Consider the following 24,962-nt stretch of genomic DNA (forward strand, 5'->3'; position numbering starts at 1 on the left):
GGTCAAACATTCTTGAAACGAGTTCCCATATACCGTAAAGTCATCCATAAAAACCTCAATTATGTTTTCGACATATTCGGAAAAGATACTAACCATGCAACGTTGGAAAGTGGCTGGGGCGTTACACAATCCAAATGGCATTCTCCGGTATGCGAAAGTGCCAAATGGACATGTAAATGTTGTCTTTTCTTGGTCTTCCGGTTCCACAGGGATTTGGTGAAAACCGGAGTACCCGTCTAGACAACAATAGTGAGATTTCCCGGCCAACCTTTCTAACATTTGGTCGATGAAAGGCAATGGAAAATGATCCTTTCTTGTGCTTGCATTGAGTTTGCGGTAGTCAATACATACTCTCCACCCGTTTTGCACACGGGTGGGGACCATCATACCTTTGTTGTTCTCGACCACCGTGATTCCCGTCTTCTTGGGAACGACTTGCACCGGGCTCACCCATTTGCTATCCGAGATTGGATAGATCATCCCCACATCAAGTAGCTTCAAAATCTCTTTCTTTACAACTTCCATCATAGGCGGGTTCAACCTTCTTTGCGCATCCCGTGATCTCTTGGTTCCTTAGCCAAAGCAACCGCACTTTCGCTGTCACAGAAAATTTCCATTGGCTCCTTTATAGCTGGTACAACTCCAAGGTCTCCGATGAAGTTCTTTAGCCATATCGCCTCCATAGCTGCTTCACTTGCTGCTATGTACTCTGATTCACAAGTAGAATCAACTACTGTCTCTTGCTTGGAACTTTTCCAAGTATTTGCCCCTCCATTTAGGATAAAGACCCAGCCTGACTGAGAGCGGAAATTATCCCTATCAGTCTGGAAGCTAGCATCGCTATATCCTTCCACTCTCAAGTCATCACTGCCTCCGAGGGTAAGGACCCAATCCTTAGTCCTCCGCAGATACTTGAGAATGTTCTTTACCGCTGTCCAGTGTGCCTTGCCAGGGTTCCCTTGATATCTACTGACCATGCTCAAAGCAAAGGCCACATCAGGGCGAGTACAAGTCATAGCATACATGATCGAGCCCACAGCGGAAGCATATGGTATATGACTCATTTCAGCTATCTCAGCCTCTGTACTCGGACTCTGAGTTTTACTCAGCTTGGCATTACTCTGGATTGGTAATTCTCCTTTCTTGGAATCTTGCATACTGAACCTCTTCAGCACCTTATCCAAGTAAGTACTTTGACTAAGTCCAATTAGTCTCTTACTCCTATCTCTCAATATCCTTATCCCTAGGATATAGGCAGCTTCCCCAAGGTCCTTCATAGCGAAACACTTCCCAAGCCAGGACTTAACCTCCTGCAAGGTTGGGACGTCGTTTCCTATGAGAAGTATGTCATCCACATACAACACCAAGAAGCTAACTATGCTCCCACTAGCCCTGACATACACACAAGACTCATCCTCACTCCTAGAAAAGCCAAACTCTTTGACTTTCTCATCAAAGCAAAGATTCCATCTGCGAGATGCTTGTTTCAATCCATAAATGGATTTATCAAGCTTACATACTCTATTAGGGTATCTTGTATCGACAAAACCCTCTGGTTGAGCCATGTAAACATCCTCAGCCAACTTTCCATTAAGGAAAGCGGTTTTGACATCCATTTGCCATATTTCATAATCATGAAATGCAGCTATGGCTAACAATACTCTAATAGACTTAATCTTAGCTACTGGTGAGAAGGTCTCATCATAGTCAACTCCCGGAGTTTGAGTAAAGCCCTTCGCAACCAGTCGCGCTTTGTAAGTATGTACCTTCCCATCCATGTCGGTCTTCTTCTTGAAGATCCATTTGCACCCAATTGTCTTACGACCTGTTACATTGTCAACCAAGTTCCAAACTTGATTGTCATACATGGACTGAATCTCGCTGTCCATAGCCTCCTTCCATTTAGCAGACTCAGGGCCTGCCATGGCTTCCCTGTAATTATTAGGTTCATCCAAATCTATTAGTGTACTATCACTAATAAATGTATCACCTTCAGTGGTGATGTGATAACCATAATAAAAATCAGGTGTGTTCCTCACCCTAGTGGAACGTCTTGGAGGTACAGACTCATCTATCGGATCAACAGGAGTTTCCTCCTCAGGTTGGTCGATAGCATTTGAGGTTCCTTCACCACTTGACTCTTGAAGCTCTTCAAGGTCAATTTGCCTCCCACTGTCCCCTTGGCTTATGAATTCTCTCTCACGAAAGACTCCTCTTCTTGCTACAAAAACCACATTATCACTGGGTCTGTAGAAGAGGTAACCAAAGGATCTCTGTGGGTAGCCGATGAAAATACACCTCTCACTTTGAGGTTCAAGCTTATCATGAGTCTCACGCCTCACGAAAGCTTCACAACCCCAAATCTTGATGTGGTCCAAATTGGGAACTTTCCCAGTCCACATCTCGTGAGGTGTTTTGGCAACCTTTTTAGTAGGGACTAGATTAAGGATATGGGCGGCAGTCTCTAAGGCATACCCCCAGAAAGAGATTGGTAACGAAGCTCGACTCATCATGGAACGAACCATATCCAGCAAGGTTCGATTCCGCCTCTCAGCTACACCATTCAACTGTGGTGTTCTGGGAGGTGTCAATTGTGAGACAATCCCACATTCCTTAATATAGTCAAGGAACTCAATGCTAAGATACTCTCCTCCCCGATCGGATCGGAGCATCTTGATGTTCCTGCCCAATTGATTCTCCACTTCCTGCTTAAACTTTTTGAACTTTTCAAAGGTTTCTGACTTATGCTTGATTAAGTAAATATATCCATATCTACTGTAATCATCAGTAAAAGTCACATAATAGCGATTAGCATCCCTTGTAGCAACTCTGAAGGGCCCACACACATCCGTGTGTACAAGGTCCAACAAACCTTCACCCCTATCACAAGTACCTGTGAAGGGTGACTTTGTCATTTTTCCAAGTAAACAAGACTCGCAACTATCATCTGACTTGAGGTCAAATGATTCCAAGACTCCAGCCTTTTGGAGTTGGCCTATGCGCTTCTTGTTAACATGTCCAAGACGACAATGCCACAAGGATGCTTTATCCAAGCTATCTGAAGAATCAATATACAACACATTATTTCCTAGATTGTCTACAACATTCACAGCTTCATATACACCATCACAAGGTAATGCTTTAAAGTAAAATACATCATTGTAATAAACTTTAATAGCACCATTTTTATTATCAAATGAAAATGAAAAACCTTGTTTGTACAAGCCATGAAAAGAAATAATATTTCTCGCCATTTCGGGCGAGTAACAACACTTATTCAAATCTAACATTAACCCATTATTAAGCAATAAAGAATAAACTCCTATCTTGGTAACAGGTGATGCTTTCCTGTTGCCCATGACTAAGTTTATCTTCCCGTGCTCCACTTGCTCACTTCTTCTTAGTGCCTGCAAATCAGTACAAATGTGAATACCACAACCTGTATCAAGCACCCAAGAATTAGCATTAGATGAGTTATTAGACAATATTGTGTAAATACCTGCATGGGTGGGTTTAACCTTCCCATCCTTTATATCTTGCAGATATTTAGGGCAGCTTCGCTTGAAGTGTCCCTTATCCTGGCAATAGAAGCACTGTGCTTCCTTTGGGTTTGAAGAAGGGGTAATGGGACCTTTCTTTGTCCCACTTGAAGAGGAACCATCAAGAGTCTTACCCTTGGTACCCTTCGAAGGGCTTTTCCTCTTCTTACCCTTTCCCTGCCCAATAGCCAGAACAGGGGCTGTTGAAGGAGTAGAAGTAGCAACCGCTTTACCCTTAAGGCCATTTTCAGCTGTCCTTAAGAGTCTTTGAAGTTTGCTAAGTGTGACTTCCTCCTTGTTCATATGATAAGTCATACGAAACTGATCATAACTTGGAGGTAAGGAATGGAGAATGATGTCAATCGCCATTTCCTCAGGAAAGTCAACATTTAGCTTCAGCAACCGGTCAACGAACCTTTGCATCTTCTGCAAGTGACCGGTGATGGGTTCACCATCCTTCATCCTTGCGGTTATCATGGAGGAGATGATTTCATACCTCTCCTGACGCGCGCTCTGATGGTACCTTTCCATCAGATCCAGGTGCATCTCATAGGGGTAGAAATCTTCATAGGATTTTTGAAGTTCAGGAGTCATGGTGGCCATCATGATGCATGCTACTTTAGTAGCATCCTTTTCATGTGCAACAAATTCCGCAAACTCTTCAGGAGTAGCAGTGGCTTCACTCACAACCTTAAGCTCCCTATCGAGGACATATTCTTTGTCCTCATAGCGGGTAATCATTCTGATGTTTCTGATCCACTCATTGAAATTGGATCCATCAAAGATGACCTTACCACACAAGTTCATAAGGGAAAAGGAGCCTGTTGGGTTTGAGCCAGAAGCATTGTTGGAAGACATCTGAAAGGAAAGAAAGACAAGTTTCATTAGATTAGGAATCCTTAATAATTCACCCAAATGAAATATTAAGGCTAGGATCCAACAAACTATTTATAGTTGGAAGAGGGATGCCGTAATCCATACTATAAAATATTTGAAGGTAGGTAAATGACGATTTACCAATTTCCACCATAAGAACGAAATATTTTATTAGGTTTTATTGGTTTTGAAACTCCTAGATCTTTTGAGATACATTGAACTTTTCAATGGCATGTTTGAATCTCGATTGTGCCCTCTCAAGTTTGTGACTGGGATGCCGAGGATCACAAACAAGGTGTGAATAACCATACAAATTGACTTGGTACCCTCAACAATATTACCTAATCGATGTGCCGGTTAACCACACACGCTCCACCGATCTATAATAAAGTCAAGTTACCCTTTGCCACTCTTACTAGTCCATGTTAGTGTGCCGGTTAACCACACACGCTCCACTAACGACTTGCTAAGGTACAAAGTGTAATTTTATGGGCTAGCACCAATTTCACATTTTCCTAAAGTAACTAAGATTGGGAATTTATAATGTATAGTTACTTTATAATTCATTATACTTTTAACGAGTATTTAAAGTCGTATCCTACCCGTTCGGCTAACGACCCTCCACCAATCAAGGAAGCGGTGGGTGAGAGTGGACACCCATTAAGTCACCATTTTATAGGCAACAACCTTATACCCCCCTTATAGACCGGCTTCGTGAATGAGGCCTACTAACGGTAAGAATGACATATTCTTATACATATCTATATAATAAAATTATAATAATAGTATAAGTGTTGATTTTTAAACTTTTTAAAAATCTAAGGTTTAATTTGGAATTAAAGTATTAAAGTGTAAGACTTTTCAAATTCCACAACTTGAGGGCAAGATTTGAAACTATTCCAAGTCTCTTCAGTTTGTAACTTATGAGTTTTAATGGTTCATAAAAATGAAGACTCTTCATTTTATGAAACCTCTTTAGTTCTTTAATCATAATTAAAAGAAGTGACTTTTGGTTATCCATAACTTGAGGACAAGTTATGGACACCATCATAGCCATTAAGATCATGAATTAAACACACATGGAGGTTACACATAATTCCTATGATCTTCTAAACTCATATGAACACAAATTCATGTCAAATAATTTCAAGAAAATCATATAAACATATACAATACTTGAAAATTGATAAAAGTCATGTAAAATGGGTTAACATAATCATTATCATTTTGAAAAACAGATTTTACAAGTCCAAAACAGATTGGGATAATGATCTTAATCCATTTCCAGCAACAAAACTCGAAAAAACTACCCAACACGCTCCTACTCGCCGAGTGCATTATTCTACTCGTCGAGTAGGATGAATTTGTTCATGGACTCGGCGAGTCCTCCCCATGGACTCGGCGAGTCCAGTCGTCAGAGTGCAGAATTTTCGATTTTTAAGCAGTTTTGCAACAAGTATACAGAAAACAATCCTAGTCTCTGATACCACTGATGGGTTTTGAGCATTCTAACACTTTCTAAGTGTACATGCAACCCTAATAACCTTGAATCTATGTTTTCTCTATATACATGCAAATTTCTTTTTCAAGGTTATTTCCTAACTAGCATGGCATGGGGATTACATAAAACATCAAAACTAGTAGAAATACATACCTTGTTGTTGCTTGGATTCCTTCAAGACTTTGTGAGCCTAGCACCCCAAATGTTGTGCCTCAAATGCTTCACACAACACCACAAGACTTGGAATAACTTGAGAGAATACTTCTAGCACTCAAAATCGGTTATGCCCTCTCTAGTAACACTAGGTCACGATTTTGCTAGCTATAGGGTTCCTTTTACAGTGTTGTCACAATTAGGGTTTACACATGAATGCCCTTAATTGTCATGACTCTTGATTTCTCATGACCCATGGGTTTGTAACTCCCATGGACTATCCATGGAGCTCCATATGGTTATAACCAAACCCATAAACCATGGATCATTAATCCACCATAAAAGAATTGATGATTGTCATAATCAACCCTATATATTTAATTAGTCTCACTTTGATCACCAAATTAATACTAGATTAATACTTGATCAATACTAATTAAATAATACTATTATTAATATATTAGAACTTATAATATATTAATAATCATAAGTGCCTTATTCTCTCATCTAGTCTATCCAAGTATTGCAATGCCATGCAACCCAAATGGACCATGCCGGGTCGGGTCAAGTACATACCAAATAAAGTTATGGACTTAGACACTATATCCAACAGTTGTAACAATGTGTATTGTGGCATTCCTGATGCACTTTTTGGTTCGTTTTTAGTATGGAGTTCACGAGGGGATCTGGTTCAGGATCTAGAGCTGATGGATACTATAGGTTGGGGTTGATTGTTGATTAGATATGAGAGATGATTATCATTGAGGTTTCACAGATATTGCAGGAAGAATTATCTGGTATCGTGAATCGGATAACTAGAAGGCTAATTGCCAAGTTCGAGGAGCGAATTGCAACTTTGCAGACTATGAGAGGGACTGCTAAGACGACTATTGGGGGAGATGTTGATGTGGGAAGGCGGCTCGGAAAGAGAGGGAGGGATCATTCAGTGATGGACAAAGAGTTCGAGGCTGCTAACTTGGGTATTGGAAGTCAAGGGAGCTATGATATATGCGGGAAGTGTGGGGGAACCCACGGGTTTGCTTGTCACAAGTTCAAATGCTTAAAGTGTAGAGAGAGAGCATCTATTTCACGACTGTAAAAAGGATCAGATGTGTTTCCACTGTCACCAGCCGAGTGATCTCAAACCCGTCTGTCCTACATGGGTAGCTGAGGGAGTGCACGCCCAGATGTCCACCGTCCTACAGGAGGTCAAGGTTGAAACACAAGAACTTACAGGAATGAAATTTTGTATTCTTGATTTAATTTTGGAATGGTTTGTCATTCGTGTAGTAGCCTGTTAGGATTATATTGCTAGCATCTATAGGCCGTAATGGATCGGGGATTCAGATTGCGGGGTGCTTCGTGCATCATAAAATAGGAGGGCCGTTCGTGAAGTGTTGGAAGTTGTAAAGTTGAGAAGGCTTCTGACATACCCATTCAGGGTTCAGGATTTCCTCGCGATTGTTGGTTATTATTCACGGAAATGTCATATGTCGTTGTATACCGAGACGTGTGTTTAGAAGGTATCTGGACGAACTGGTTTTTAGGCTGCGATGTGGAGAATGTTATCCATTGAGGGAGCAAGCACTGAGTGGGGGAGGACTGAGCATTCTTCTTGGAGTATCAGATGCCACAAGGTCAGAGGATCAACAACCAGATTGATTGTGATGGGTTCCGCGCGATGAGCTGAAGGAAGTTGCAGTGAAAGTTTGTTGGATTTTTGGTATTTGATACTGTTGAGATCGTTTATGATAAAGATGATTAGGAGATTGATCTGAAGCGGGTGTAGGGTGAGTTGTCATAAATTCCCACTCTCGGGGTTGTGCACATAATTCTTGCGTCGGGGGCTTCTAGACAAGATCTCGTTGCAGCCGGATGTCCCTTATAGTACAACAAACTAGAGTTAAGAGGAGTGTGTATTGCTTATGTCGAATAGCAATTGAGGGTGGTAGGGTTGGAAAGGAGTCAGTCTAACCTTTGTTTTGATGGCATTCAAAAGTTCTGGTTCAGTCAGTTGAGAAATTGTAGGATCTGTTCGATTATTAAGCTGAAAAGCTTAGGACTTGGACATTATGGTTTATGAAAGAATGGTGAAAGTCTTCAAATTATTAGAGAGGGACTAATTCCAAGTGGGGGAGAACCACTTGGAAATATTCGTAATCATTTCAAATGCGGATTATCTTGGAATTCGTATCTAAGGACAAGAGAATAGTTGGTTTTAATCATAATCAGGAAAATCAGCGGCTAAGGAATCAGATTATATCAGTCGGAGGATTTGGCTCGTATTGATCTTTGATTAAGTATTCTTGTGGATGGATGACAAAACCATGGGTTGGGCCCATGGCAATTGTGGAAATGTTGTGAGACTATGGGGTAATCGTAACGTTCCCTAGGTGGTAGTCGGGCGTAGAAGTATGGTAAGTCTACAATTTGGCCGTAGCATTCTATGGGATGAGTTAGTTCGTACAAGGAATGGTTGTGAGAATGTGGCAAGAATGGTGGGGAACCTTGAGCTTCCCATTATAATGATTTGGTGGTGTCAAGACGTGTCACGGACCCTCGTGGGTTTGATCTATATGATGGCGAGTGCAGTTTGGTTATCAGATCGGGGGTAAGCCCGAGTGCAGTTATTGGTTAGGCAGATCGAGGGTAGGCTCGAGTATGGTCAAAGGATGACAGGGTTGTTGAGCCGAATGAGTGCTTGGGTTAATCTGGTATGCGATTGATTAACTTTCGTTTAGATTTCGTCAGTACATTTATATGTTGAGTATTCTTTCCACATGTTTTGATGATGTTCCTAGCCAGGGACTAGGGGTGGGTACAACAATCAGATGATCACCAGTATTCGAGTGTGATTTCTGAAGTTTAGGACTGCTGGGTTCCTTCCGGGAAGTATATTGACGGAGTTAGTTGTGAGTGTAGTTCTAGAAGTTTCGGTTGTTGGGTTCTCACTGGAAGCTGGGTCTTCAGGTGAATGGAGAAAGGGAGTCATGCAATTGAGCAATTTCAAGTTATTAGTTGTTGGCGGTTGTGGGTTTCTGCATAGTCTCTCGAGTTCTTATGATTAAAATGCGTTGACTTGAGGTGGTTAAAGGGAATGGGGGATATGCTGGCGTGGATTTGTTTCATAACAACAACTATCACTCGAGAATCGGTGCGCCACCATTCGAGTTTCTCTATGGGAGGAAGTGTCGTGCCCCAGTTGGTTAGGGAGAGATTGGTCATAGAGTCATAGGAAGGACTGAGGTAGTCCTTCAGCCGACAGAGCTTATTCGACAAAGATTGCAGATGGCTCAGATTCGGAAGAAGAGTTATGCCGAAAAGCGTCGATCTGAGTTGGAGTTTCAGGTCGGTGACATGGTTTTACTGAAGGTATTCCCCTGTAAAGGTGTAATACGCTTCAGGAAGAGGGGCAAGCTGGGGCCCCAGTATATTGGGCCATTTCGAGTGATCACCAGGATTGACAAGGTAGCTTACAGATTGAACTTACCTGAGGAGCTCAATCAGATTCACAACACCTTCCTTGTGTCTTAACTTCGGAAGTATGTGGCTGATAATTCAACAGTTCTTCCTATGGATGATATTCAGGTTGACAGTCTCCTAAACTATGTTGAGAAACCATTGGTGATTTTGGATCAAAATACGAAGGCCTTGCGCAACAAGGTGGTGTCCTTGATCAAGGTTCTGTGGCAGCATCGGAAGGGTTCTGAATGGACGCGGGAAACTGAGTCAGAGATGCGGGAGCATTACCCTGAGTTGTTTACATCATCGGACTTCAGGGACGAAGTCTAGTTCAAGTGGGGGAGAATTGTAACATCTCGATATTAAGGTATTTTCATTTAAAACCCTAAGTATGATAATTTATTTCATTTTAGACCTTGGATCTGAGTTAATTGCTAAACTGGACCAAAATGGCATTTTCGTAATTTATGGGAGTTGGGAACGAACATTGGGCGTTCCCTAGGAATGTTGGGCATAAGTGGCCAGAGTCCAAACCATAATTTTTTAGGGGTTGGACCCTGTTTAAGCATCCTTAAGTCCCAAACCTACCTTCTTTCATCAGCCTCCAACCCACCATCGTCCCCAAGCAAACCCTAACCATTTTAGAGCATTCTTGAGCATTTTGTGGGTGTTTTGGTAATCTTGAAGGAGAAAGGAAGAAGCGAAGATCATCTTGGATGAGTGTGACTCTTTGGATCTAGAGTAGCAACATCATTTAGCATCATTTGGAGGTAAAAAGCTTTGAACTTGATGAAGCTATTTTGAGTATGAGCTACTCCAATCCATTTAAGTTGTCCTTTCAGACGTTTTGGAATGTTTAGAATCATAAAAATGTGGTATTGATCATTATTTCCCTTCCATGCATGAGTTTGAATGTCTTAATGGGTGAAGTGGTTAGGGTTTTTGTGTTTGGGCACTTAATGGCCATGCAAGACCATACAGTTGGAAACTTTATGGTTAAGGACGTTATTTTAGGGTTGGATCTGGATTATGAACAAAATAGCTTAAGGATTAAGCTCTTAATGAAAAGGAAAAAGACTTAGTCGCGAACGCTTGACGTTCCCCAAGAACGCTGGGCATTCGTGGTCAGCCATCATGTTTTTTTAGTCATCTCGTGTACGCCATCATTCGTGGTCAGCCATCATGTTTTTTTAGTCATCTCGTGTACGCCAAGCGTACAAGCTGAGTACGCTAAGCGTACTCAATTGTGTTGACCAAGTTTGAATTTTGGACTTTTGGGCTTTGACCAAGTTTGACCTAAGGATATTTTGGGTATTTTGAGTTGTATTTGAGATTGGTCCGTATTTGATGAATAGGTGGCGAGTAGAGCCGGTATTCGAAGCAGAGATTTATTCAGCTATCTTTTGGACTGAGAGGTGAGTTTTCCTTACTGTACTCGTGGGTTGAAGGCACCAATGTGGCCCACTAGATTATGTAACCTCGTTATAGGATATTATTATGCCAGTACATGGTTGATTAGTAGATTTTGTATGATTATATGTATTTTTTGGATCTGTGTTTACGTTTATCTGTGACATATGTCGACATATTGTGGTTGGGTTGAGGCGGTCCTGCATTGTGCTGAAGGCCAAGATGCTCGGGGCGGTCCGGATAGGCTGTAGGCCCTGCGAGGCGTTGCAGTCTTGTCGAAGGCCCGTAGAGCGGTCCAGATATGTTGTAGGCCCTACGAGGCGGTCCAGTCAGGATGAAGGCTCATATTTTCATGCTATTGTTTTTATGTTGTGTGATGGTATTTTGGGGGAACTCACTGAGCTTTGGATTACGGTTTCAGTTTATTGTTTCAGGTACTTCAGAGGATCATGGGAAAGCGAAGGCGTGATTATGCACATCTTCCTGTTTTTATGACATTGGATCTTAGGATACTCTGATTTTGAATAATACTTTTGAAACAATGGTTTTGTAAACACTTTATGGATGAAATGGGTTGTTTTTTAAAAGTTATAATTTATTGTGATTTTTGGGATGTTACAGAGGGTATCTGCGGAAGTCGTTAAGCTCTGAGGAATTGGACATGTGGGGAAAAAGACAAAAAATCTCGTCTGACAAATGGTTCTGCAGAGAAGGTATCTACAGAAATGTTGAATGCTCTGTGGAACTGGTAGCTGAAGGCACTACGTTATGTCTGAAATTTCCGCATAGGAGGTCTTTGTGGAAATGGTACAATCCTCTGCGGAAATGGTACGGCCCTTTGTGGAAATTTCAATTTTCTGCAGAAATGGTTGCTGGATCATTAATGACGTTAATATGGAATATATAAAGTTTTTTTTTTCATTTTTTAAACGTTTTAAGCATAGAAACGGTTTTTCTTCTTGATCATTATCTAAATTTGAGAAGAGTTTTATGAAAACGATGAGTTTTATTATTCTGTGTACGGGAGGGTTATGGCAGACAGTTAATGGAAATGACGTGTACGTTAGAAACAATGTTAAAAACTTTGTTTTAAATCTTCCTCCTAATTTGGACCATCAGATGTTGATACAAATGTTTAGAAATAAGCCAGGTGTGTTCGATAGTCATATATCGTTGTATTTTAAACACCCGGACTGTGGGTATGTCATGGAGCTTGCAGATGACTCAAATGTATTTCAACTAAGACATGTAATGTCTGAAACAAAGCAGACGGTGCAGTCGTATTTATCGGTGCTTGGTATAGAACTTGAAGAACAACCTGTGGCGAATCAGTTTATTGCAGCAAAAACTAGTATTGATTATGGAGGAAGACAATCTGGTGGAAATCGTTCCATTGGACGACGAAATGACGTGGGAGTGGGTTGTCAAAAGAGAGCTTCAGTTTCTGATAACTTCGTATCGGATAATGATGAAGAACAAAATTTATTGAGTTTGGAGAACTACCTGATTTGGATAATCAATTATCTGATGAAAAATCAATTGAAGGATGGTTAGAAGATAAGTTCACGCAACGAAAATCTTCTTTTAACCCATGTTATTGTATTCCTCCCATTCCTGATTGTGCACATCCGATTCTTGAACCTGGATCATTTCACAGTTTAGGTTTGAATGATAAAATAGTTGTCAATCAAACCAATAACATCAAAAAAGAACTAACATTTGTTGTTAAATTCAAAGCCTTTAAAGAAAAGTTGCAAATTAAGGTAGAAAAATCAACCAAATCTCGGTACCAGGTTGTTTGGTTGCAAAAAGGTTGACATTGGTATTTATATGCAGCTGTCATTAAAGGAACCAAATTTTTTGAAATTAACACATTTAATGACAAGTCTGTTGGAGCATGGAAATGCTCTACAAATTATGACTGATAAGTTAGGTTATTTTATTCCCTTTAATTGTATTGTAAGGTATCTCTCTTTATAAATAAAGAGGATGGTCATTTTATTATGTATGCACCAAATATGTAGTACTCTAGTTAGAGAGAGAGTGTGTGGTGGGATCTCTCCCACCAAGTGTTCTTCATTTTCATATTGTAACTCTTTCTTTCTAGTAAAATTATTGGATTACTCATCTCTTTGTGTTTTCTTATTTTTGTTATCGTTAAATCTCAAGATCATATTATTTCACACAAGTCGATCGTCAAATGGGCTCCTATAATTGGTATCAGAGCCGTACATTGAAGATCTAAGCGATTATTTTAATGGAACGACTCCCGATCGATTATCTTATTTTGATGATTTTTCAATTTTCTACCAAGAATTTTTGGGTTCGCAACCGGATATTCTTATGATGAGTTTTCGATTTTTTGAGTGTTGATTCAAGCTTTTTAAAGCTTTCAAGAATAAATGTTGTTGTTGTTTGGTTACAATTTTCTGCTGAAAATCCGAGGTTATGAGGAAATTATATTGCTCTTGAAGAAGAAGGGAGAAGATATTTGTTGTCTAAAATTTTTGATGAATCTGAAGAATTTTACTCCAAGCATTTTTTTTCTATGGAAGGAAGACACAATGTCTTGGGTTTTGTTGAAGAGATTGGAGAAGATTTCGTTTGAAGAATTTATCAGTATATTTTTTCTTGAGTTCATCACAGGAGGTATGATGTTCTTGCTCTTTAATTTGAAGCTGATTGATCTTTGTAAAGTATATTGGACATTATAAACTTGTTTGAAAAAGCATGTGTCCTTTACTCCACCATGTAAGGCATTGCCCTTGACATCCTGACACATCCATGTGAGTTTACCCACCTTTTATCCCATGCACACTCCACCTTTTACTTTAAACATACCTTGCCCCTCACCTTTTTACCTCTCTCTCTCTCATACTTTCTTGCACCTTTTACCCTTCCCAACACTCCATTTCGTCCCCATATGCTTTAGGGAAGAATACCTTGGATAAACACGATCATATAGCATCTTCGGTATCAAAATTTCATGAAAAAGGCTTTTTTCGTCGTCATCCCTCTCATCTTCGGAGTTCAATACCGAGGACCAAAAACTGACAAAGACACCTGCCTATACCGAGGAGTAAAACCTCACCAAAGTCTGCTGAGAGATTCTCGCTTGAGCAACCTCTTCGGTCCCTCTCATCCGAGACACCGAAGACCTCTTACCGGAGACCCTCGCATACCGGAGACCTCGTACAAAGGACCTCCTATTACTCTTATGTGTACCGAAGACTAAAGTGGGCCTTTCCTCTAGCTCTTCGCAACTCCCTCCGTCCCACTTCCTTCATATTGCAGACCCCATCCTCCGCTCCTCGCTACCAAACCTGATCCTTCCCGAAGACCCCTCATCGCAACTCTTCCCCGCAGCCTAACCCAACCCGCAGACCCTCATACCCACCACCTCTTCGCAACCCTCACTGAAGACCTCCCTTTACCTGAATACTTGCTTCTTCGGTAGCTACCCAGCCTTCTCACCGAAGACCTCTAGTCCTTGGTAGCCATCACCTCCTCGCCTTTCAGCCTTCTCGCATATCAACTCCCCAACACTTACCGCTCTCATACCACAACCCTCCTTCCTCCTCAGCCCCCCTCCTCAATACTCAACCCTCCACCCCTCCTTGGAAATCAGCCATCTCTCACCTTTCCTTACTCCCCCCTCTCATTGCAGCCCCTCCTCATTTCTTTTGAAAAAAATTATTCTTTTTATTTAACACTCATTTTATTTTATTTTTTACACCAAGTTTTTTTTATTTAGCCATTTTTTTTCTGAAACCCAACAAATACCTTAGCCTTTTATTTTTTTTTAAAGCAATTCATTTTTTTATTTTATTTTAAAACCAATTATTTTATTTTAACACCAATTTTTGCCACAACCCAACTCATGATCGGAAGCACTTTTGTGAAGAATAATTTTTACAAGACTCGATTCATTGTCTTCACGAAAGAGATTATTATTGGATATTTATTAAAGCTTCGAACAACACGATGGATTACTTCTTGCTGATTATAATGGAAGAATATTTTAATTCTTTCGACTAGCAATCCTTGGATCAGTGTCTACGGACCAGTTATCCTCCATACCGCAGTCGGACATCATATTTTTCTTCATGAGGATTGCATCGCAGTTGCGTCTGATCAACAAAGTTGCTTCGCAACCTTCGCTCTACGAGATTTTTATGATTTGTCGCTCTTGATCTTCGGTTGATGAACCATGTATCTTGAGCATGTGGACTTTATTTATTGAAGACCACTTCAGGAGTTCCGGCACCGTAGTTTGGATACATTAGCATTTCTCAGCAGAGCAAAGATTTTTCATGCAGAGTTCTTATTCTTACTTCGGTACTTGTTTAGAAAGTTTTTTTGCGACAGAATCAACCGACTACAGATTACCGAAGAGTATTTATTTTACTCTCATTCTCGTGTTTTATCGAGACCCTTCATACATATTAGGGAGAGCATGCGAAGGTCTTGGTATCCGATACTCTCCATCCAGATTGATTTGTTTATTTTTGATATCCGGTCATTGGTTATCACAAATAAGGAGATAATATTATGTTTCCATTCGGATATGACTTTATGATTGTTTGAGCTTGGATTTTCGAGACTTATAAGTGATGCGACGTGGCACTAAATTTTTGATCATTTTTTGATCAAATTTTTGGCTTCACTAGATGTTTCCCGGATCCAGATTATTTATTATTCAGACTCTACCACATGATGTTTCATATTTTTAGTAGGTTACTCTTTTGAAGAATTTTGGGTGTATTATGATTCGAGAACTAGAGATGTTTCAGACTTTTTGAAGCCGAAGTGTGACTTGATTGGATCTTTAACTTGATCATTGAGCTTGTGATGAGTTTGAAGACTTGGATCTTATTTTTATTGTCTCAAAAGTGGTGACTTTGAAGCCGAATACCTTTACTGATTAGAGATTCATGGCCAGCATCAGAGATCACAGACACTTTAGAGTTTCAGAGACATTTCAACATAAGTTTCTTATTATGTTTCATTTTTATTACCGCACTTGCTAGTTGGTTACTTTGTATTTTAGCCTTGTATCACTGTATTTTTATCCCTCATCATTTGCGAGCATTTAGGGAAAGATTGTTGGAGCATGCAAATGCTCTACAAATTATGAGTGATAAGTTAGGTTATTTTATTCCCTTTTATTGTATTGTAAGGTATCTCTCTCTATAAATAGATAAGGATGGTCATTTTATTATGTGTGCACCAAATATGCAGTCCTCTAGTTAGAGAGAGTGTGGTGGGATCTCTCCCACCAAGTGTTCTTCATTTTCATATTGTAACTCTTTCTTTCTAGTAAAATTATCGGATTACTCATCTCTTCGTGTTCTTCATACTTTTGTTACCGTTAAATCTCAAGATCATATTATTCCGCACAAGCCGATCGTCAAATGGGTTCCTACAAAGTCACATATTCTTCATTACTGATACACCTAAATCAAAGGAAATCAAATAGTGAAGTTGTGAGAACCATAATACATGACATTATAGATCAAGGTAATTTGAGATTTTGGAGGCCTAATGATATAATTAGGGATATTAATGTGTTGCTACAAATTAATTTGAGTTATTCACAAGTGTGACATGCAAGAGAATTTGCTATGGGATTGATGACGGTGAGCCCCAAATAAAGTTTCTCCAAACTCCCTATTTATTTTCACAACCTGAAGAAACATAATCCTGGGACTATGGCGTACAGAGAAACAGATTTGCAGGATCGGTTCGAGTATTGTTTTTCGTTATTGGTTGTGCGGTAAATAAATTAATTAAACTTAAGTTTTGCAAATATGCAATGTTTATAAACAAAATATATTGTTGATATATTCATACTTTTTACAAATTGTTGCAAATACATGCTTTCATAGGATTTTGTAGAAAAGTTGTAATGATAGATGGTGCCTATCTGAAGGGAAAGCACAAAGGAACCATGTTGCATGTAGTAGCCATGGATCGCAACAATCAGATATTGCTTGTTGGGTATGGAATTTTCCCAAAAGAGAGTACCAATTCTTAGACATGGTTTCGTGAAAAACTACATGAATGCATTCGTGATTTGGAAGGTATAACATTGGTAACTGATAGGGCGGTGTAAATCGACGTAAGTACTAAAAATTGTTTTCCAAAAGCCCAACATGGCTTGTGCAGTTTTCATCTAATAGGAAACATAGTACACACCTTTGGAAAGAATAATAAAAATAGGAGTGTTATTTTGGAAGCTTGTCAGAGCTTACAAAACCAATGAGTTTGAAGAGTTATGTGTTAGTACATGAAAGTACTCTTTAGACAGCTGTGAAGAGATTCCTAGATGAGAAGCCATTCCGAGATGGTTACGATTACATAGCAATTCTGAGATGGAGAAGTGATTCCGAAATCACTTGTCAACCGATATGAAGATGATGTTTCCGAAATAGTTTATTATCCGAGATATGAAGACTTTGAGATCATTCCTCGTTCACAGATGGAATGTTATTTCAAACGTTAAGTGAAGATTCTGAGATGGAGACTCTGAGATGACTAGTTCCGAGATGCCTTGGATTCGAAACTTAGTCAACTTTCCCTGACAAGAAGAAAGTTCTTTTTGTTTTACTCCATTTTTAGTATAACGTAGAATCAGACAAAATCCACTTTATCAGGATATTGTTTACTGATGCAAGTTCTCTTTACTCTATGTATTTGTCATGTATTGACTCCTTTGGCTATAAAAGGAGTCTCAACCTTGTACTGAAACAGCGATCTTTACTGACCTCTTTTGTGCATCTAAGCATCCTTCGCTTTACTCTCCAATTTATGTCAATCATCTCTCATAAATTCTTCTTGTTCTTGATTTCTTTACTTTATTCATACTTTACATTATTTAATATTCTTGAATACTTTGTTGAAGTTATTAATTTTTAGTCTTCACTGGTTTAACCAGACTTGACTGATCTTAATTACTAGAAGACATTGATATTAAAGATTAATTCAAGATTCATGTTTGCAAACCTTGTATGTGACTTTAATAGAGTTTTCAAGAACTCACAATTGGTATCAGAGCCTAAGTGGTTGTCCATTGAATCCATAAGATCAGATTATCATTGATTTATGATTACCTTTATATCTTAATCATTTATGTGTTCTGCATAAAAGTTCTTCTATATACCACTTCAACTCTAATATCTTAATATCAATGACTACGTCTAATCCTTTTCAACAAATGTATTCAATGAAAATAGCATGGATTTCCCATCACATGCCCCACTGCTAGTTGTTGAAGAGTATAATCATTGGAAAGTAAGAACAAAGAGATATTTGGTTGGAAAAGATAATGGTGAAGAGATATGGAGGTCTATGAAAGAGGGTCCTCATGTTCCTGCAAGACAAGTTGTTAGAGATGTTGTTTCTGTTATCATGGGTCAAGATAAACATGTTAGGCACCTCTCACTACAAATGACATCGACAAGCTCAAAGTAGATTAGATCACTTTCTCTAAAATGGCATTTGGTGTTCCACCATATCTGTGCAAGTATGGGAAAGAGATATGGGACACAATTCAATACTTGTTTAAAGGTTCAGAGAATATGAAGGACAAGCGATTGGAATCTATTGTAAACGACTTCGTCACTTTCGCAACCACTCCTAGAGAATCAGTCGCATCTGCAATCAGTACAGAATCGTTATGAACAACATGACTGCTCATGGTGTTGTTCTCACTCTGTTTGAGTACAACCTAAAGTTCATCAACAGTCTAGGCAAAGGATGGGGGAACGTCAAATCGTGTCTTCAGAGTAATGGATCTCAGAAGAAGTTGAAGCTCTATTAGTTGTTCGATGAACTACAAGGCCATGATTCCAGTGTTGCTCAAACATTGAGAGAACTCTCTGGAGGTCCTCTCACACTTTTTAGTTCAGTTAACCCGCTTTTTCCAATCCCAGTTGTTTCGGATCCCTTTGGAGCTACTCCGTCCGTTTCATTTGTTCAACCTACTCAACCGGTTCCAAACCTTTTTTGTGAAGATAACTTTGATCCACAAGCCGCTGCTTCCAAACTTCATTTCCAGCAAGTGTTCGCACTTCTCTCAATGAAATACAAACAACCATGGAATCCAAATCAAAAACCACACAAAAACCGCTATCAAACTCCTCACCAAAGAAACCCTCAACCTTATCCTAAGCCAACTGAAAACCCACCTGCCTATCGACCCAACATTCTGAATCGCACCTCGGAACATCAAGAACTTCCGGAATCATCCAAACCCAAGATTGTATGTCACAAATGTGGTCTTGCTAACCACTATGCAAAGGGCTGCTTGGCTGATGAACCTCCAAAACCAAAGGTGAAAGATGCTGCTTATGGCATCTAACAATCCACCAGGTTCACCAGGAGTGGTTGTGAATGTTGATGGGTATTAGTCATTGGGTGATGAGGATGAAGGAAATACGGGTAGAAACTTGTGTCTAGTGGCTAGACAGACAATTAAGTGTGATGAAGGTTACTGTTCCTCATGTTTGGAAGATGCTAATGAATATGTTGAACCACATTAATACTACATGGCATCCAACAATCCACCTGGGCGAAGCATCATCCAACATGTAAGATTTATGATCACTGACAATAAATTTGATTTATCTATATGTGAACCTTATCCAACTCAAATACAATCAGACATGAAAATTATTTATAAAGCATATGAGTCTGCCTTGGAAGTTAGTGAGAAGTTGGATAGTGAGTTGACCCATCTTAGAATACGATTTGAAGACCGCAAGCTTAAGATTGAATCGTTAGAATGATAACTTGTAATGGTCAAAGATGAATGTATTATTTCGAATGACAAATATGAAATTTCTATTAGTGAAAGAAATCTCTTGGTTTATGATAACAAATGTCTTAATACTAAAATCGATAGTTTGCATAACTCTATTGATGTTCTTGAAGCTAATGAAAAAATGACTCACAACTTTTGTCATCCATGGTCCAAAGCACCTGGTATAGGAAGCAAAATTCCGAAGCCAATTTTCCGTCCGTTGAAGGAACTTCAAAATTTAACGTTTATGGGAGACATTCTGAACCACACTTTTTCGGATACCCCCATCTCACCGTTGTCGTCCCTTCATGAGACCTCAGACAAATATCAATATTTGATTCCTGACTTCAAACCAATCACTATTACATGTCACGATTCCATGTAATTTCTGCCTCTGATATCCCTGGACCTGAATCAATCGTCAAAACTTCCACATAGCACAGGTGGTACTAGAGTTTACATTCCAAACTCTGGTCCTCCAAACAATTGTGTTATTGAGGAAATCATTCCTGAGACATGTAGACATGACTTGGACCAAACTAACTCATTTTGGGTATCCTCTGATAGTGATGTAAATGAAGAAATTAAGTGTGATGATGACTCATTGTCTGATTCTATTGTGTCAAACTCAAAAGTTGTTTCTAAGAGATCTTTAGTTCCTATCAAGCCTTGTTTCACAAATCCATCTGTAGGTTAATCTTCTAAGTCAACATCTGACTCTAAGAAGAAACCATGGTTAAAAAAGAAGGACATTGTTCATCCAAATACAGAGGCGAGGAAAGCTCTTGCGAAAGAAACTAGGACTAGACAAAACTCTAGGTTCCTTGAGAAATCCGATAAGAAAGTGCCTCAAAAAGTTGCCAATCCAGCCACTAGGAATAATAACACGTTCATGCATGTTAAGATTCTTAAAATACCATATATTCATGTTAGCTCGGACACTAGTTCTGTAAATCCTGTTCATGATGTGAATCCTAGAATGAAAAATAATTCAATTCGGAAAGTATCTTCTTCAGTGTTCATTGTTACCTCTGATGTCACAACATTTGGTATCTTCGCAAAGTCCAAATCCCATGCCAAAGTCCCCAAGCCTAACTTGGAGCCTAAAAACTCCACCACTCACTAATTTTACAGGCTTTTTGTGCGTCGAAACAAGATACGATATGGTATATTGATAGTGCTTGTTCCATTCACATGAATGGGCAGAAATACTTTCTGTGTGATTTAAAGCTTACTCCAAATGGTAGTTATGTTTCATATGGAAAAAATTCAAAATCTCAAATTTGAGGTTATGGCATCCTAAGCAACAAAAATTTATTTGTCTCTAATGTGGCTTGTGTTGCTGATCTCTAGCACAACTTGATCAGTGTGGCCCAACTCATCGATGTGAATCGGAGGGTTGAGAGAAGCATAGCTATGTTATGAGGGAAGATAGAAAAGAATGCCTCATCAAGTCATATCTTACCAAGAACACGTATCCTCTTGATATCAACATGGTCATTGGGAAGCCTCAATCGTGTCTCCTTTCAAAAAAATTCCCGACGTAACTTGGCTATGGCATCAGAGGCATGCTCATCTAAACTTCTGATACATGAATGATCTCGTTTTTGGTGAAATGGTTTGTGGTCTGCCATACCTCAAGTTTGAGAATGATCATATATGCATTTCATGCGAGTGTAGGTGTCACACCCCGAAACCGTTATGGCGGAATCGTTCCGGGGTGGAGGACGTCATGCGTAGTATCACAACAATTGTATCATAGCAAGCATAGTAAACACAACCAGACATTTAATACATATATGAAAGAGGTTTACATTGTTTTAATACATAGTTTTGTTCATATCAAAAGCAAAATAGAAAGACGCGACTCTAACACTTCGACTTCTCCGAGCTCCTGGAAGTACCTGTTTACTAATTCCCTGAGAATACAAGCAGTTTTGAAAGAGTATCAGCATAAAGTTGGTGAGTTCATAAGCATTTTGGTTTTGGTGGAAAATGTTCTTTGAATCCTTTTGAAAAGTGTTCCTCAAGAAAATCCTATATTTTCTTATGAAAAGCGGTTTTGAAAGAGTGTCCATTAGTAGAAAATAAACCATCAGTTTTAGAAATATCGGTGTTATCTTGGGAAAATCCTATATTTTCCCTAAAAACAGGTTATCCGTACTAGTGGTAGAGATGTAAGTTTTAAAAACCCATGATTACTATCGGTATATACATGAAAGTAGTTTTATTAATCAAAATAAAACAAGTGAAGAGTAGAGTCCGTAAACAAGGTTAGTTTATACTTATTTGCGAGTCGTAAACAAGCTAAATGACATTTGTTCACCACAGGCGTGCCCGCCTAACTGTAGCTAGCAGTTCTGGTGTGGGATTGTCAGTCCCGAATAGATCTATTCACAAATCTCACGCTCTCCCTCCAGGAGACTCTGGTTATACTAAAAGGATTTATCACTATACACCTAAGGGTACAGTATTGAAGTAGCGCCTCACAATTTTGTATAATCTAGTTTACTAGCGAGAAATCAGTATAAAACAGTAAGTATCCTTGAATAAATGTACTTTATACTCCTGAGAAAGCATATAACATAAACTAAATCTGCCATAGTTTATATATATTCATTTATGAAATCTGATTAAGTAGAGACTGCCTAGAGGGTTATCCCAAACTATACCCATTATAGTTTATTAGAGTTGATATGGAAAATGCTTTGTAAAAACCTTTCTGAAGACTATGAAGTTGGATTTCCAAAATAGAAGTTTTCCCTTATGCTCAACATATTACAAAAAGAGATAAAATATCCGAATATGTTATTAAACGTGGAAATCGTTGGACTGCATTAATAAGTTTATAACTTAACAAAATACTTTGAGTTTGGCTTGTATTCCCCCTGAAAACATTAAAAACACGGAAAATGTAGGGGTATGAACTCACCGTTTGATGTAGGATATGGGTGTATGATCGGTTACGAATGCTGAGTGTTAACCGATGTTTCGTACGCAAGTGGATCCTATTAACATGTGATAACACATATGTGTGTTAGAATTAGGGTGTGTCATGGCCAAACATGACGGGAAACCACCGAAAAGACTTGGAAATGCTTGTCGGGACCCTATATGATCAAACAAGGGAGGTGTACGGCCAAAAGGGTGTGTGTGCGGCCAGGGTGTGCGGTCAGCATGTGTGTGCGGTCGCACACCGGAGTGTGCGGCCGTACAGAGGGTGTGTATGGCCGTACACAGGAGTGTGCGGCCGTACACTCCTCATTTGTGCCCGAAATGTTGATTTTTAGGTGTTCTTGTGCTAATACCAAGTCCTACTAGTGAATGAAGGCCAAACTCTTCACTTTGGAGAGCTTTAAGGTGTGTACGGCCACCTTATGAAGGTGTGCGGCCGTACACCTTCATGTGATGAAGAACATTATGAACTTTGATGGTTAAGGGCTTAGATCAATGGGTCCTTCATGTATGATAAGCTAGGTGATGGAAAAATCACGTTTTTGAGGCCTTGAGAGCGTTCTTGGATGAAGTTCTTAGAGAGAGAAAGTAGAGTGCAGCCAAATGAAAGGAATGAGTGAAGGGGTCACCCTATATAAATAGGGATGAGTGTGCGGCTGGAGGATGGGTGTGCGGCCACACACTCGTGTGTGCGGCCATACACTCGGGTGTGCGGCCACACACTCATGTGTGCGGCCATACACTCGGGTGTGCGGCCACACACTCATGTGTGCGGCCATACACTCGGGTGTGCGGCCACACACTCATGTGTGTGGCTACACACTCCTTTTGATGGAGTGTTTGACCTATTTGCAACCCTAAATCTTAAACCAACCCATCCCTAATTTAAACTTTGGTTGAACAAGGCTTTAGATCATCCAAACAGGCTCAAAACAATGCTAAAAGATAGCTGAACGAGTTTAGCATTGATAGAATTGCCTAAGGGTACAAGATAAAAGTTACGGGTTGTCACATCATCCCCCCGTTAGAGGGAATTTCATCCCGAAATTCAAGAATAGAGGTATAACTCATAGACTTGGAAGAGATGGAGGTACTTAAGGTTCATGGAACTCTCGTCTAACTCGAGGTTGTCGAGGGGAAATCGTAGGTGTCTCATCGGACGGACATTATTTGGTTCGACACAAGAAAGACGGGATGGACACTGCTAAGCGCTCGAGGTAACTGGAGTTTGTACGTTATGGGACTGATCCTAGCAAGGATCCTGGACAGTCCAACGTATCCTGATTTTAGCTTTCACGCCTTCCGAAGCGTATCAAGCCTTTTCCAGGGTGAGACCTGCAAAAGACACATCCACCAGTCTGGAACCCCAATGGTTTTTGTCTCTCATCGGCATAGCCCTTTTCGTACGATATTTTCGGTCGTCCTACGGATGGTTTTAGGACTCGCGCGAGTGCTGTCGGGGACTTGACTCTTTGACTATTTGCGTGTCGCCCGCCTCCGCCCAGCACTGAAGGGGATCCGTACTTACGACCATAGAGGGCTTCGAACGGTGCAACCTCGATACTGGGAAGGTCACCGTCGTTTGCAAGAAGTTCAGTTAAAGGTAGATGAGTGTCCCACGACGCATCTTCAATCGCATGAATCGCCTTCTTACTCTGTCCATCTCTCTGTGGATGATACTCTTCACATGAATACTTTCGAGTTTTGAAGAGACATGAATTTTTCGAAGTTCGCATCTGGTTGTCGTCATGAGCGACGGGAGTTTCGCGATCGAACGATTTAAGACAAAAGGGTTTGGTATAACATAGACTTAGTCGAGCTAAACAGAATGGTCTCGTAGAGTCGTGCGTCAAGTTAGTCTGGGAGGATCGTTTTGCTAGCACATTGGCATCCCAAAATGAACGTCTCTGGTATTTTTTGCGTTTTGATTTGGACTTGGTGGGTACTACTAATGCGAGGGTCCATATGTTTTGAAACTATGGGCTCTCGATGGAATGGTTCTTACTAGATTTTCCTATGATAACTTGGCGTATACAAGTCATGAATAAACACAACTGACTCTAATGTAACACTAGGCTACCATAATTTACCCATTAGGGCATCAACTTTTAAAAGTACGTCGTGATTAAATTTGGACGGGAAAGAAATCACGATTATGAATATTTATTGAGGTTTTCGGAACGTACCAATACACAGCAGGTTTCTTTGATGCTTCCTCATTCCCTGAGGTTAGACTCTTCCTGTTTCCTCATTGTTCTTCTCT

The 24,962-nt window shown here is 39.9% G+C and overlaps 1 protein-coding gene across 1 annotated transcript; it reads right to left on the bottom strand.

Moving 5' to 3' along the window:
- Nucleotides 1–23,985: 23,985 nt before the first annotated feature.
- Nucleotides 23,986–24,435, bottom strand: LOC145164361 (uncharacterized). The gene has a single exon (XM_079083082.1). The coding sequence runs from the start codon at nt 24,433–24,435 to the stop codon at nt 23,986–23,988; it is 450 nt and encodes a 149-aa protein (XP_078939208.1).
- Between the last annotated feature and the right edge of the window lie 527 nt (nt 24,436–24,962).

Source organism: Lactuca virosa, chromosome 3, assembly GCF_052849685.1.
Source record: "Lactuca virosa cultivar CGN04683 chromosome 3, Lactuca_virosa_CGN04683_v6, whole genome shotgun sequence".
Taxonomy (NCBI): domain Eukaryota; kingdom Viridiplantae; phylum Streptophyta; class Magnoliopsida; order Asterales; family Asteraceae; genus Lactuca; species Lactuca virosa.

Coding starts and splice junctions, on each gene's coding strand:
- LOC145164361 (XM_079083082.1), bottom strand. CDS start 24,435: ATGCGAACTTCGAAAAATTCATGTCTCTTCAAAACTCGAAAGTATTCA.